The sequence below is a fragment of the Lissotriton helveticus genome, chromosome 3_1 (assembly GCF_964261635.1).
Source record: "Lissotriton helveticus chromosome 3_1, aLisHel1.1, whole genome shotgun sequence".
NCBI lineage: Eukaryota > Metazoa > Chordata > Amphibia > Caudata > Salamandridae > Lissotriton > Lissotriton helveticus.
Window position 1 is genome coordinate 1,776,569,969 of NC_136061.1, and position 14,672 is coordinate 1,776,584,640.

The following is a 14,672-nucleotide window of genomic DNA, read 5'->3' on the forward strand; positions in this document are numbered from 1 at the left end:
AAGCTGGGGGGAAGAGAAGCTGGGGGGAAGAGAAGCTGGGGGAAGAGAAGCTGGGGGGAAGAGAAGCTGGGGGGAAGAGAAGCTGGGGGGAAGAGAAGCTGGGGGGAAGAGAAGCTGGGGGGAAGAGAAGCTGGGGGGAAGAGAAGCTGGGGGGAAGAGAAGCTGGGGGGAAGAGAAGCTGGGGGGAAGAGAAGCTGGGGGGAAGAGAAGCTGGGGGGAAGAGAAGCTGGGGGGAAGAGAAGCTGGGGGGAAGAGAAGCTGGGGGGAAGAGAAGCTGGGGGGAAGAGAAGCTGGGGGGAAGAGAAGCTGGGGGGAAGAGAAGCTGGGGGGAAGAGAAGCTGGCCCAGCTTCTCGCGCGGGGGGGGGGGGAGAGAAGCTGGCCCAGCTTCTCGCGCGGGGGGGGGGGGAGAGAAGCTGGCCCAGCTTCTCGCGCAGGGGGGGGGGGGGAGAGAAGCTGGCCCAGCTTCTCGCGCAGGGGGGGGGGGGGAGAGAAGCTGGCCCAGCTTCTCGCGCAGGGGGGGGGGGAGAGAAGCTGGCCCAGCTTCTCGCGCAGGGGGGGAGGAGAGAAGCTGGCCCAGCTTCTCGCGCGGGGGGGGGGGGAGGAGAGAAGCTGGCCCAGCTTCTCGCGCGGGGGGGGGGAGGAGAGAAGCTGGCCCAGCTTCTCGCGCGGGGGGGGGGGGAGGAGAGAAGCTGGCCCAGCTTCTCGCGCGGGGGGGGGGAGGAGAGAAGCTGGCCCAGCTTCTCGCGCGGGGGGGGGGGGGGGAGGAGAGAAGCTGGCCCAGCTTCTCGCGCGGGGGGGGGGGGGGGGAGAGAAGCTGGCCCAGCTTCTCGCGCGGGGGGAGCTGGCCCAGCTTCTCACGCGGGGGGGGGAGAAGCTGGCCCAGCTTCTCACGCGGGGGGGGGGGGAGAAGCTGGCCCAGCTTCTCACGCGGGGGGGGGGGGGAGAGAAGCTGGCCCAGCTTCTCACGCGGGGGGGGGGGAAGAGAAGCTGGCCCAGCTTCTCACGCGGGGGGGGGGAAGAGAAGCTGGCCCAGCTTCTCACGCGGGGGGGGGGGGGAAGAGAAGCTGGCCCAGCTTCTCACGCGGGGGGGGGGGGGAAGAGAAGCTGGCCCAGCTTCTCACGCGGGGGGGGGGGAGAAGAGAAGCTGGCCCAGCTTCTCACGCGGGGGGGGGGGAAGAGAAGCTGGCCCAGCTTCTCACGCGGGGGGGGGGGAAGAGAAGCTGGCCCAGCTTCTCACGCGGGGGGGGGGAAGAGAAGCTGGCCCAGCTTCTCACGCGGGGGGGGGGGAAGAGAAGCTGGCCCAGCTTCTCACGCGGGGGGGGGGGGAAGAGAAGCTGGCCCAGCTTCTCACGGGGGGGGGGGAAGAGAAGCTGGCCCAGCTTCTCACGCGGGGGGGGGGAAGAGAAGCTGGCCCAGCTTCTCACGCGGGGGGGGGGGGGGAAGAGAAGCTGGGCCAGCTTCTCACGCGGGGGGGGGGGGGGGGAAGAGAAGCTGGGCCAGCTTCTCACGCGGGGGGGGGGGGGGAAGAGAAGCTGGGCCAGCTTCTCCCCTCTCTCGCGTGGGGGGGAGGGAGAGAAGCTGGCCCCCCTCTCTCACGTGGGGGGGAGGGAGAGAAGCTGCCCCCCCCCTCTCTCACACGGGGGGGGGAAGCTGGCCCAGCTTCTCCCCTCTCTCGCGGGGGGGGAGAGAGAGAAGCTGGCCCCCCTCTCTCGCGGGGGGGGGGGGGGGAGAGAAGCTGGCCCAGCTTCTCCTCTCTCTCACGGGGGGGGGGGGGCGAGAAGCTGGCTGGCCCAGCTTCTCCCCTCTCTCGCGGGGGGGGGGGGGGGCGAGAAGCTTCTCCCCTGTCTCGCGGGGGGGGGGGGGGGGGGGTGAGAAGCTGGCCCAGCTTCTCCCCTCTCTCTCGCGCGGGAGAGAGAGAGGAGAAGCTGGGCCAGCTTCTCTCCTCTCTCTCGCGCGGGGGAGAGAGAGGAGAAGCTGGCCCAGCTTCTCCCCTCTCTCTCGCGCGGGGGAGGGAAGCTGGCCCAGCTTCTCCCCTCTCTCTCGCGCGGGAGAGAGAGGGAAGCTGGCCCAGCTTCTCCTCTCTCTCCCCCGCGCGAGAGAGAGGAGAGAAGCTGTGGCCCAGCTTCTCCTCTCTCTCCCCCGCGCGAGAGAGAGGAGAGAAGCTGGCCCAGCTTCTCCTCTCTCTCTCCCGCGCGAGAGAGGAGAGAAGCTCTCCCCCGCGCGAGAGAGAGAGGAGAGAAGCTGGCCCAGCTTCTCCCCTCTCTCTCGCGCGGGAGACTTCTCCCCTCTCTCTCGCGCGGGAGACTTCTCCCCTCTCTCTCGCGCGCGAGAAGCTGGCCCAGCTTCTCCCCTCTCTCTCGCGCGGGAGAGAGAGAAGCTGGCCCAGCTTCTCCCCTCTCACTCTCTCTCGCGCGGGAGAGAGAGAAGCTGGCCCAGCTTCTCCCCTCTCACTCTCTCTCGCGCGGGAGAGAGAGAAGCTGGCCCAGCTTCTCCCCTCTCTCTCGCGCGAGAGAGAGAGAAGCTGGCCCAGCTTCTCCCCTCTCTCTCGCGCGAGAGAGAGAGGGGAGAGAAGCTGGCCCAGCTTCTCCCCTCTCGCACACGAGGGGCCAGCTCTCACGCGCGAGGACCCAGCTGGGCCAGCTTCTCCCTCACACACCAGCTTCTCCCACATAAGGGTGGGGGAGGCGCCAGCTCTCCCACACAAGGGGGGGGGGGGGGGCAGCAGCTGGGCCAGCTCTCCCACGCAGGGGGGCGGCTGGGCCAGCTCTCCCTCACACACAGGGGAGCCAGCAGCTGGGCCGGCTCTCCCTCACATGCAGGGGGGGGGGGGCAGCAGCTGGGCCGGCTCTCCCTCACACACGGGGGGGCGGCAGCTGGGGCGGCAGCTGAGCCAGCTCTCCCTCCTGCACAAGGGGGAGGCGGCGGCTGAGCCAGCTCTCCCTCACGCACAGGGGGGGGCGGCTCCTCGCACACAGGAGGGAGGAGTAGGCTGGGTCGGCCCCTCTCCCTCGCGGGAGGGAGAGGAGGCAGCCCCCCCCCTCCCACACACACGACTGGGCTCCCTCCTCCTATATATATATATATATACACATACACATATATATATATATATATATACATATATATGTGTATATATATATATATATATATATATATATATATATATATACACACACACACACACTTCACTCACTTACTTCACTCACTCACTTCACTCACTTAACTCACTTCACCCGCACAGCTGGACTCCCTCCTTCGCCCACACAGCAGGGCTGCCCGCCCTCCTTCGCCCACACAGCAGGGCTGCCCGCCCTCCTTCGCCCACACAGCAGGGCTGCCCGCCCTCCTTCGCCCACACAGCAGGGCTGCCCGCCCTCCTTCGCCCACACAGCAGGGCTGCCCGCCCTCCTTCGCCCACACAGCAGGGCTGCCCGCCCTCCTTCGCCCACACAGCAGGGCTGCCCGCCCTCCTTCGCCCACACAGCGGGGCTGCCCGCCCTCCTTCGCCCACACAGCGGGGCTTCCCGCCCTCCTTCGCCCACACAGCGGGGCTTCCCGCCCTCCTTCGCCCACACAGCGGGGCTTCCCGCCCTCCTTCGCCCACACAGCGGGGCTTCCCGTCCTCCTTCGCCCACACAGCGGGGCTTCCCGCCCTCCTTCACCCACACAGCGGGGCTTCCCGCCCTCCTTCGCCCGCATGGCCGGCGAGGCAGGCTCGCCCACCCTCCTTCGCCCGCGAGGCTCGCCTGCAAGGCCGAAGAGGCGAGGCTCGCCTGCCCTCCTTCGCCCGCAAGGCAGAAGAGGCAGTTGATAACGGCGGTAAGCAGCAGAACCCATCCCACGGGGTGCAGGGGGGCGTTCCCGTCCCAACACATGGGAGGCAACAATGCCTTCCCCCTCCCATGTATGCAGAAGGTGGCAGCCGCTGCTCCCTCCAACTCAAGAAGAAATCAGCAGCCGCCAACGCCTCCCCCACGCAAGGTGTGTCAGCAGCCACGCCCGCAATAGGAGACAGCAGCTTACTCCGCCCATGCACACGAGGAGGCGACCACTCCCCAGAGATGCAAGAGGATACATCAGCCGCTCCCCCCACAGGCAGGCTCATGCTAGACAGGGAGGCAGCCACTGCTCCCCTCCCACCTGCAAGGGGCGGCAGCCACTGCTCCCCTCCCACCTGCAAGGGGCGGCAGCCACTCTGGTCCTCCACCCACACAGGAGATAGTAGCAGCAGTTCCCCTCCTACACATGCAGAGGTGGCAGCAGCACCCCTCCCACACACAAAAAAATGCCTCCGCCACTTCCCTCCCACATGCACTTGTCCCTCTTATGTATGTCCTGCCTACAAATCAGCCTCATTACATTGGTTTACATCTATAGTGGTTGGGTTTGTTTTTGGGAGAGGTCTAGCAATCCTTGAGAGTGCATGTGTTTTCTATCTGTCTCCCTTGTGTACTTCTCCCCCACACTCTGCTGTCCCCTGTAGCAAGTGTGCTTTTCCTTCATTATTACTCACTCTCGTCTAATTCTCTCGCACAACCCAGCGTTGCTTTCACACCTGTGCTCTAGTCCCTCTCCACATTGCTCTCACCCATGTGCTTCTCCTACCCACCTTCCATAGTGCTACTCTCGACTTTTCAAAAACCTACACCCTTTTTTGCTCAAATTTCCAAACCAACTCACAAAAAAAATAAGTCTCCTGTTTGTAAGTGCACACATGGTGCAGGCTCATATAAAGTGTTAAGACTGCTGCACCATAGCACTTTTGAGAAGTTCGTTTTCTTCAGCCATGCCATATAGCATGATTAAAAACTGTTGGCAAAACCAACAGGTAGAGAGCCATTGGTATTGTCAAGACTCAACGATTATCAACAGTGCACAGTTCTCTTTGTCAAATGCACCCTCCTCCCATTTCTTATACATAGGCCTACCTCACTTTCCATCAGGGATGCGTCTAACTACTTCTCCTCATGCTCTCATTGCATTCACCTTAAATCCCTCTCACACAGATCTATTATCATTGCACATTACAATAATTTTCTATCCCCTCACCAGCTTTAGATGAGCCGTATAGGACCCATATTATTATATTTATGGCAAACACTAATCTACAAGTAAATTGGCTATGGTCAGCCACTAACAATCACATCTTTGATCCACTCACTGTATTAGCATTATTATTTTTCTGTTGGCTCTTTAGAGGGGTCCTTCCATCTCCACTGAAATATACATGGGACAAACTATACAATGCAAGAAGCCTGGCCGCACTGGGACTGAAGTGATTACAGTCATCTGAAAAATGTATGAAAAAATTGATTGTGTGTACCATCCATTTTTTCAGATGATTGTCAGCACCGGCTCCCCAGTGTCTTTTCCTAAATTAACCATAAACTGATTTTCACCTATTAATGATATTCCACCCATTTACTATTATAAATAAAAAAGAGCCACCATATTTATCACCAGCAAGCGGCATCCCTACACAGTGCTCTGACAATCAGACATCACTGGAGTGAGCTTTGACAAAATCTGGAAAACCGGTCACTACCCACAACAACAACAAAAAAACGTGATATTGTATACAAGTGGCTTGCACCCTGCCCATTGCTTAACATTCATTGCCTTTTAATTGGCCAGTGTGTGCTGGCTTCACTTCCTCTTCTTTCAACTGGAGCATAGGCCAAGTACTGATTGCTTCTGATTGATTGCACTCCTTCCGCTGAGGTAAAATTTTTATTTTACCTTGTTGTACTGGGGTGGTGTTGTTTCTTGCCCGCCACACCATAAACCCCCCCCCCGTCCATGTTATGTTGCTTCTACCCCTCACACTCGGTTAGTGTTGTTTTTCCCTACCACGCCATTGTTTCTTCCTCCCCATACTAGCCCCCTGCGTCTGTTGCTTCTTCCACCTAACACCCCACTTGCATCATGACTAAAAATCAATCAATAGTTCTGCAGCAAATTGAAACAAAATAGTGATACGAAAATATTTAAGTGATCTAAAAGTGAAACTACTCCATATTTCTGATAGAATTAGGCATGCAAACCGAAAGTGAGTCTGGCTATCCTAATTTACTTCAAAGACAGTCCTGGCATTCCTTTTTCAATAATAAAAAATTAAAATAAAACACAGGTCAACTAAGATACATTAGCAAAGTTCTCAAGTATTCACAGAAGAGTAACACTATTAGCTAACTGCGATAGAATCTAAAAAAAATGCGAAAGGCTTATGGAAATTAGTCCAAGAATGCTCAGGGAAATCTTTAGGGTCCTTAAACTGTGTGGTACAGGAAGATGACTGGGTTACTTACCTGGGAGAAATTTATGATAATTGGTAAGAAAATGAGGGATCAATCTCAAAATTATGGCCAGGAGTGAGAAAGGACGTTAAGGACCAGTTAACTGCCAGCAACATTTTTTTTTTTTTTAAACATACCTAGTCTAACATTCCCTCGAGCAGCTGGCCCAGATAACCACCCGGCAGTGATCATGGGGATACTTAATACAGGGAGCATACCAGAAAAATTGAGGCGCAATAAGAAGACCCATCCATAAAAAAAAGACACAAATGCCCCAAAGAACTATAGATTAATCAACTTATTAGATATAGGTGAAAAGGTATTTGCCAAATTAATCTTGGAGAGTCTTATGGGGTGGGCAGAAGTGAACCAGATTGTGCCACCGGAACATGGGGTATTCAAGGAGGGACACAACGGTCGACCACTGCTTTGCGCTCTGGTCCATTGCGCGGAATTCCATTGAGCAGACTGGAAGTCTGTATTGCTGCTTCGTAGACTTCCATGCAGCATTTGATTTAGTGGACCGAGAGAAGCTGTTGGAGACGCCGATTGGTTATGACATCCCAAGAGACTTACTAAGCCTGATACAAGAACTTCATACTTCCAACTGGGCACAAGTAATTCTAGATACAGATGGGAGCCTGTCTCAAAAAAAATATAGATTGGAAATGGGCTGAGCCAGGGGTGTGTACTGGCCCCTCTATTTTCCCTATTCCTTGCAGGTTTACCCTCAGTTTTAGGTAGAGAAAGGGGTCCAGCACAAAAGGTAGATGGGAAACATCTTGTGTGTTCTATATGCAGATGACCTAGTAATAGTAGACCTAACAGAGATTGGTCTACAAAGAAAGCTGCAGTTTTAAAAATATTGTGGGCATAAAAAACTTATAGTGAACATGGACAAAACAAAGATCATGAGATTTGGAAGAAAGAGAATAAGGTTCAGTTGGTATTTGGGTTCCACTAAGTTGGAAACAGTAGAATAATACAGGTACTTGGGTATGTGGTTCCAGAAAAATATGAACTGGTCTACCCACCTCGAAGCGTTGAAAGTAAAGACATCAGCTTTGGTTGGGGTTTTAAAAAAATTCAATGGAGTATACAGGGAAAAGTCAGATAGACTAGTAATAAAAAGCATATATAGTTGCAGTATGGAGCCGAACTACTATACTTGATTGGGAAATCTGGATGGGACAGTGAAGAGGAAAAGGCCCTGAAAACCCTACTATCCTTGCCCAAATCCTCAATGGTGCTTGCAGTGAGGCTAGAATAAGATTCTGGCAGCGTCAGGGACTAGGTGAGGATAATAAAGTCTCAGTGGTGCAAAAACGACATATTGAGGAGCAATTTAACATGGGCAAAAGGGGAAGAATAACCCTGATAGAAGTTTGTACAATGATAAGGCTCAAGTTTAGCCCCTGCCCCTACAAATTGCGGCTGTGAGGAGGGAACTTAGGTCTCCGGGAGAAGAAACCTCACGAGTTAAGGATCAGTAGTACTGAAGGGATAATAATTCGGTAAGTTTTATGGCTACTTCATGCAAAAATAAATTTAATTTCCCCTACATCGATAGATTAACCTGCCGAAGACGGAGAAGAGAAGTTTTAAAGGTGAGAATTGATGTTAGTCCCTGCTACTCCAACAATGAAGTAAAAAGGAGTAGTGTTCGATGTAACTGTTCTATGGGGACCATATCCGATACTGTACACATTTTATTGAATTGCCAATTGGTTTTAGATATACAGAAAGAAATTTTACGACCAATAACGTGGCACAGAGAGCAGAACTTACTAGAAATGAGGGATTTGGATATAGCCTGTGCTATGGGAAGGTTTATTCAAAAAGTAAAAGAATTTTTGAAATGCAATTAGCATTCTGAAGTTCGCCTGTCTGTAGGCTATGTGTAGGATGTACGGTCGAAAAAAGGATTAATGATTTTACCTTTGAATCATATGGTGATGCATTTAAAGTTTGTGCCCATGGGGAGAGTATTTAACGAGCTAAAGAAATTTGCACTTCGCCCAATAATGAATTCTTGCCTTAACCTATGACACGTGTTAGGATATGCTTTAAGGTTGGAAATCATAAATGACCAATTTTAACTTGACAATTATTATGTGGTTTTACCGTTTTATTATGGAGTCTGATTTTGTAGGAATTGTATTTTATGAAATTATTTGTTAGTACTCTTGGTAGATGGGTTTCCTTCATGCAACCACATTAGCTTTTGAACATGGCAAGACTCAGATAGATGATTTTCATATGCAAACCATATAGCCATTCTATCCCCAATTTGCGAGCACACCATAAGCCTAACTAAACTGTTGGTGCAGATGGAAGCCAATACCAATAAAAAGACAAAGCAAGTCAAAACTGATCCAGAAACAAACTCTGCTACTTTCATTATTTCTGCTACTTTCATTATTTCAGCGTAAATAAAACAGGTAATTAATTTCAACATTTTAATGGAAGTGAAATTCCTTAACTCCGTAGCAAAACGACATGCTTAGCACGCGCCCTAGCAGTAAGAGAAATGTTCACTCGATGACTGGTGGTGGGGGGGGATATATATATATATATATATATATAAAAAAAATCATATTTTCATCTCAATTATGCTTTATCTAGAAAGCTGTCTACACCATTGTGGTGAAAAAAATGGATTGGACGGTGAAAAAACGCCGATTCCTTTCACAACAAGCATCCTCCATGGTTGAACCAAGCCTGATACGCCTTAATGTTATTTTCTGTTGGGTATTCATGGTCAGGAAAAATGCCAACATAACTGGTTGTCGGTCTACTCATTATTTTATCTGTTAAAGCACTAATAATACTTTATTCCGTTGTGTAAAGTTTTTTTTAAAAGAAAAAACATGCCGAACTCATTCATCTAGAGAAGCGTTTGACTCGAAATTCACACACATCAAAAATACCACATAACATTTAAAAATAATGGAGGCGGAGTCTTGAATCTAGGTGCGACCAGATGAACAGCTGGTGAATGTGTGGTCTGTTTAAGAGGAGTACATGGACCAATCAAAAGACCTTTCTTACTAATTGAACCCTCAGAACTGGACAAGACAAATCCCTCCGAATTTGTAACCACAACACAATCAGTATCTTAATATAAAAGAAAATTTAAAAACTGACGGGCAAATAAAAATATTGAGCAAACAATGGCACATCCTCCTGTCTGTAGTGGTTGAGGAGAGTCGTGAAACGGGGCAACTGGGTGTGTCAGGGGTACAGGGACTACTACTTCAGATCTCTGATGTATGTACAACTGAATCTCCTTCGGTTGGGTACCGAATGTTGAAGTGCAATTAAAGATTCTTTGAAGCAGTTACAAAACCTGAAAATAAGATGAGACGCAAAGAGGGGAGAGATAGAAGCGAACAGTTATAAATGTAATAAGTCACCAACAAGGCGAAACAACTATTTCATAGCAATTTCTCAATGCCTACGAAGAGAATCTCAGCAGGATGGTAGGCCAGTCAACCTGTGGGAACAGTGCCTTGGACCAGGTTGACGGCTAGGCGATGTTGCCGAGTCAATCTCACTTATTGCCAACTATTCGATCACATTTTAACGCCAGGAAGGTGGAACTGTGTGTACGAAATACATGAGGGGACGGATCGCAACACAAAATATTGAAATGCATTAAAACCACAACAGAAGCCACATACTTTATTCACACAAAAAAATACGAACAGCCCCTTGTCCGACATGAACCATAGAAGGTACAGAATTTCCTATACTTTGATAATTACGATTTCCTTCTACCGCAACTTGGAGGGATAAAATCGGCCACTACGAGAAGAAAAATACCGTAAACAGGGCTTGCTGCGTGCACCAAGCCTGCGCCGTCAACATACTGCACAAGAACAAATAAAATGCCGAAATTAAAACAGGTTTACAGTCCAGATTAATAAAAAGTGAGGTGTAGGACGAAAGCAAAAGTTTAATAAATTTGGTCTTGTAAAGACGCAGAAAAAACACCATGAAATAAAGTAAAGAGTCAATGCAGATGTAAAGCCACGGAAAGGCAAGCGACAACACAATGGGCAAAGATACAGGCAGGGCACAGGTGGCCTCTGACTTATCTATTGTGTGCCCCTGCTGACAGCACCACTAAACCTCCCAAGGTCACTGACACCGGTGGAGGATGCGGGTGCGGGCAGTACTCTTACAGGGATGATGAGCTCACAAACCCTCCTACACCATCCTCATCAGCAGGGTGGTTGGAACATTACATCAGAGGCAATTATAAATGGCCAGGAACCGGAGCGGGAGCCAATCGGATCACACACAGGATGTCAAGCTAAGACCAACTGTCTCCTGCCTCTGACAGAAGGATTTTTTACCTCCATAATTCAAATCCCAAAGCAATCTGCGCTTACTCAGATCATATGGCTGTTTACAACACGGCCATGAGGCCGAGTGCAGCGGGGTGCAGAATGCCACCCTGTTCGCCCCCAAACGAGTACAGGGCATCCTGGGGCTACAAACCAGTCCAGCCCTCCTCCCCCACCTATGAGAGCTCTGTGTGTAGCCCCTCCCCCCCCAACCAGGCCACATCTGTCAGGGGTGTGAGCAACATGCCCCTCACCCTCACAGACAGCGGACTTCTAATCAGCGCTCAGGCTGAAACCCACCCGGCAATCTCTAGGGACCCTCCCCATACAAGCAGGTGTAGGGGAACCCTTTACAGTGCCCCAATCTGGGCGCTACAGCATGTAAAGGCATATCACAGAACTCCCGTCATAAACGCTCGTGGAAGCTGGAGAATAGTGAGGGAGAACAAGGCACAGGCAGCCATTTTAGAGAGCACACAATAGCAGAAAACAGAGCTTGAGGAAGAAGTATAGGGGGACACAAACCCTGACCATAAGGATGACTGCAACCCAACACAGTGAACACCCGAGCTCTGTACCCCCACGCCGGGACGCACGCGCGTTAACATATTAGCTACATTCTATTAAGCACAAGAACTAAGGACACCCCAGCAAACACTCATGTGCACAAACCTAAACCACCAGGGAGCTTTCGTTTAAAATCCTATCCACCTAATGCCGCTTGGCACCCTGCTGCAGGCCTATGTACGTTAAGTGACCCCAACACCATCACTGGTAGTATTATCTATGCAAAACATGACCTCAAAGTCACATAACTGCACCAAAAAGGCTATAAAGTATAAAATCTAAACTAACAAAGACATAGTAGTATAAAAGCTTCAACATGGGTGGAAAAAATAACCTGCCTACCCTGTTCTATGAACACAGGCCTCCATGCATCAAATCTGCCCACTATTTGATGATTAAAAACAATACAAATATATATATATATATATACACATACACACACTAACATAGTATTCAGGTTAGTGCATACCAGCCCCGAATAGTTGCCCCCACCAACCAACTGATCCCATATACGCGGAAACCACCAACTGACAGCGCAATTGAAGGACCGTCCGGTCCCCCTGATGACCATGACCCTGTAGATACCAGGTAACATATTTTCAAGATGTTTCATGATTCTCAACTACTGCCTGTCCTTCATTAGACTCACGACCTGGTGACAAGAATAGGACCCCTTTCAAACCCCAACCACTACCTGATGCCGGTGACTCTTCGTCCCATTGTTCCATACCCCCTCCCACCCCCGTTCCCCTTGCCAACCATACCTTCCCTTGGAAGCACAGGGCTCTATAAATCACATGTTTTGCCCCACTTTCCAGTCCCCTTACCTGCGGAGTCCTGGGCAAGGGCTGCCCGCTGCTGCCGGGACTGGCAGGTCCATGGTGTCCCCTCTGCTGTGCGGCCCCCCAGCCTCCAGCTCCAGGAGGACCTCCATATTGCGGGGCGGGGGCTCCGTCAGGACCCTCGGGTGGGTAGCCGGGGTAAGCGCGGGCGGGCGCGGTCAGCAACTGGTTCAGAGTCGGGGTGGCGGTGGGAGAGCCCCCTAGGAAGCGCTGGGGGCCTCCAGGGTAGGGCTTAGCGCGAGGGTAGGGCGGGTAGGCCCGGCCTGGATAGGGAGGGTAGGCCGGGTAGTACGATTCTGGGGGCTCTCGGTAGGGCGCACCATAACCACCGGGCTGATAGGCAGTCGGCTCCGGGGGGCTGGTGGGTCCGTTGCTTTCGGGGGCGGCCGGCTCTCCGCCGCCGGGAGGAGAGGCCTCTTCTTCGTCGGGGCCACTTTCCGGCCCGCTGTCTGCGGCCACCTCGCCCGGCTCCTCGGGTCCCCCGCTTGGCTTCAGCTCCGGGGGACTGCCGAGGCCTGAAGGGGGGGCTGCGGCCGAGGCCACCTGCGCGGCCATCACCGGGGAGGCGGGGGGCTGCTCAGTGCGCAAGAGGCCTGCTCCCGGCCCCGCGGTCCCGGCACATTCCCCACACTGCCCGGGATGGGAGCGCTGGATCCCGGGAGGGGAGACCCGGGGTCTTTGGGGGGACGGTCGGTAAAGCCGGGAGAAGGGCCGTTAGGCCCAGGAGGACGAGAGGGCGTCTGCAAACCCGACAGCCAATGTGGGGAGTCCGGGAGTAGGGGGTGGAGAGGGCTCCAGAGGCCCGAGAAGGCCTAACCGGAGAGACGGAGATCGGTGGGAGGAGTGGTGGTGGTGGGGCCGGGGACGAAGGGGGCTGCCAGTGGGCGGAGGCCCGAGAGCCCGCGGTAGTGTTGGGGGTCGCCCTGACGGGGGTCCTGCGCGCGCTCCCGCTTGGCCCGGTCCGCCCTTCTGTTCGCTCCTCGCCCGCCGCCGCTCCTCTCTCTCTCACTCCGACACGAGGCTCAGCGGCAGCTCTGCCATTTTACCGAGAGCCGCGGAGCGCGCGGAAACCCGGAGCGGAGCCAGCGCCGGGCGGAGCGGGACCGGCCCGGAGCACAAAGAACAGTCAGCCAGGCAGAGCTCAAGAGCCGGAGCGGAGTACAACGGGAGTCGGGGCCGCACAAAGAGCCGGAAACCGGCCAAGAAGCCGAGCGGAGCGGGGCCGGAAACAGGGTGCACAGTCGGTGAAAGAGGTGAAACCCGGAACGGAGACCAGGGGGAGGGGAGTCTGCGGGGAGCGGGCCTGGCTGAGACAACACATACAGTGAGCGCAACTGGGGCAAGAGGGAAGACCCGGGCCGGATTTCAGAAGGAGCGGAGCCGACGCCACAGTGCACGCACTGGGAAGAGTATACAAGGGGGCGGGCGAAAAGGGAATCCTGGAACGGATCCTCAGTGCCACATCTCATATGGTGCGGCGCAAGTGAAGCTGAAGGAAAATGGTACAATAAAGTGCAGCTATTGGCATTTAAGTCTCATTGGGCGAAACCACCTTAGCCCTAAAGCAAGGCACAAAGTGGCCAGCTAGAAAAGGAACTAGGAACAACACCATCTGAAAGCTTTTGGCCTTACTGAGCTAGACCGAAGAACGTGCTAAGTATGACCGTAAAGAAAAAAACAAGCATCTGCAAAGCCAATGGAGTCTCAGTTGGCAATCCGATGAGATTGTCTTTTTACCATTGCATATGCCATAAACCAATAGGAATGTGTTTGATATATATATATATATATATATATATATATATATATATATATATATATATACACACACACACATATATGTATATATATATATATATATATATATATATATATATATATATATATATATTTTCACTCCACAACAACTTCAATTTACTGAAGAGAACAGGACACCCATAAGCTCAAGTTAAAGAATTTATTCTGCAGGTGAAAGAATCTCCACAACGTGTTTCGACATTACGGCTTGGTCACGCTCATCGTACAGTGTGTGTGGCCATTTTTAAATACCCAACACCCTCAATATTGTTAGTGCATGTGTACAAGCTTGGTATGGTGGAGGACATCTTGTAATGTACATTATTACATGACACAAATTCAGTACGTTGCATGTTTCTTACAAAGTTGCGAATATACCGCAATAATCTATGCAGCACACGCATTGATATCTATCGTGGCTAAATATCACCCACAATTGATGTAACACAAAATTTTACATATATTGCCATGTAAATGTCTGAAAAAATGCATAATTATTGCGGGACCGAAACTAACATATTTCATATCGTCCTTAGTTATTCAGCCTGTCATAAAGTAAAACAAACGCTATCAGTAATATAATTTGTTTCTGTCATGGAGAGCATTTTGGTGATTGGTTGCTCCCGGCCCGCGTTTTGCAATGAAGCGCGGTATTGGTGGTGACGTATCCAGCGTTAGTTGTTGCTAAGAAACCATCACGAAGTTCAATCATAGCCTGCATAGGCATACACCACAAAAGTCCTGGCCCCAGTGGGAAATGTTACAGTAGAATTTCAAGCATTTCAATTAAGCCCCAGTGGGCTAATTGTTGGACAAG

The 14,672-nt window shown here is 52.1% G+C and overlaps 1 protein-coding gene across 1 annotated transcript in view; it reads right to left on the reverse strand.

The window, feature by feature from the left end:
- Positions 1 to 13,293, reverse strand: part of ARID1A (AT-rich interaction domain 1A) — a 579,170-nt gene extending 565,877 nt beyond the window's left edge. Inside the window, exon 1 of the mRNA XM_078682637.1 lies at positions 12,044 to 13,293. Coding sequence (XP_078538763.1) covers positions 12,044 to 12,613 — 570 coding nt within the window. The 5' untranslated portion in view covers positions 12,614 to 13,293. The remainder of the gene's footprint in view (positions 1 to 12,043) is intronic.
- Between the last annotated feature and the right edge of the window lie 1,379 nt (positions 13,294 to 14,672).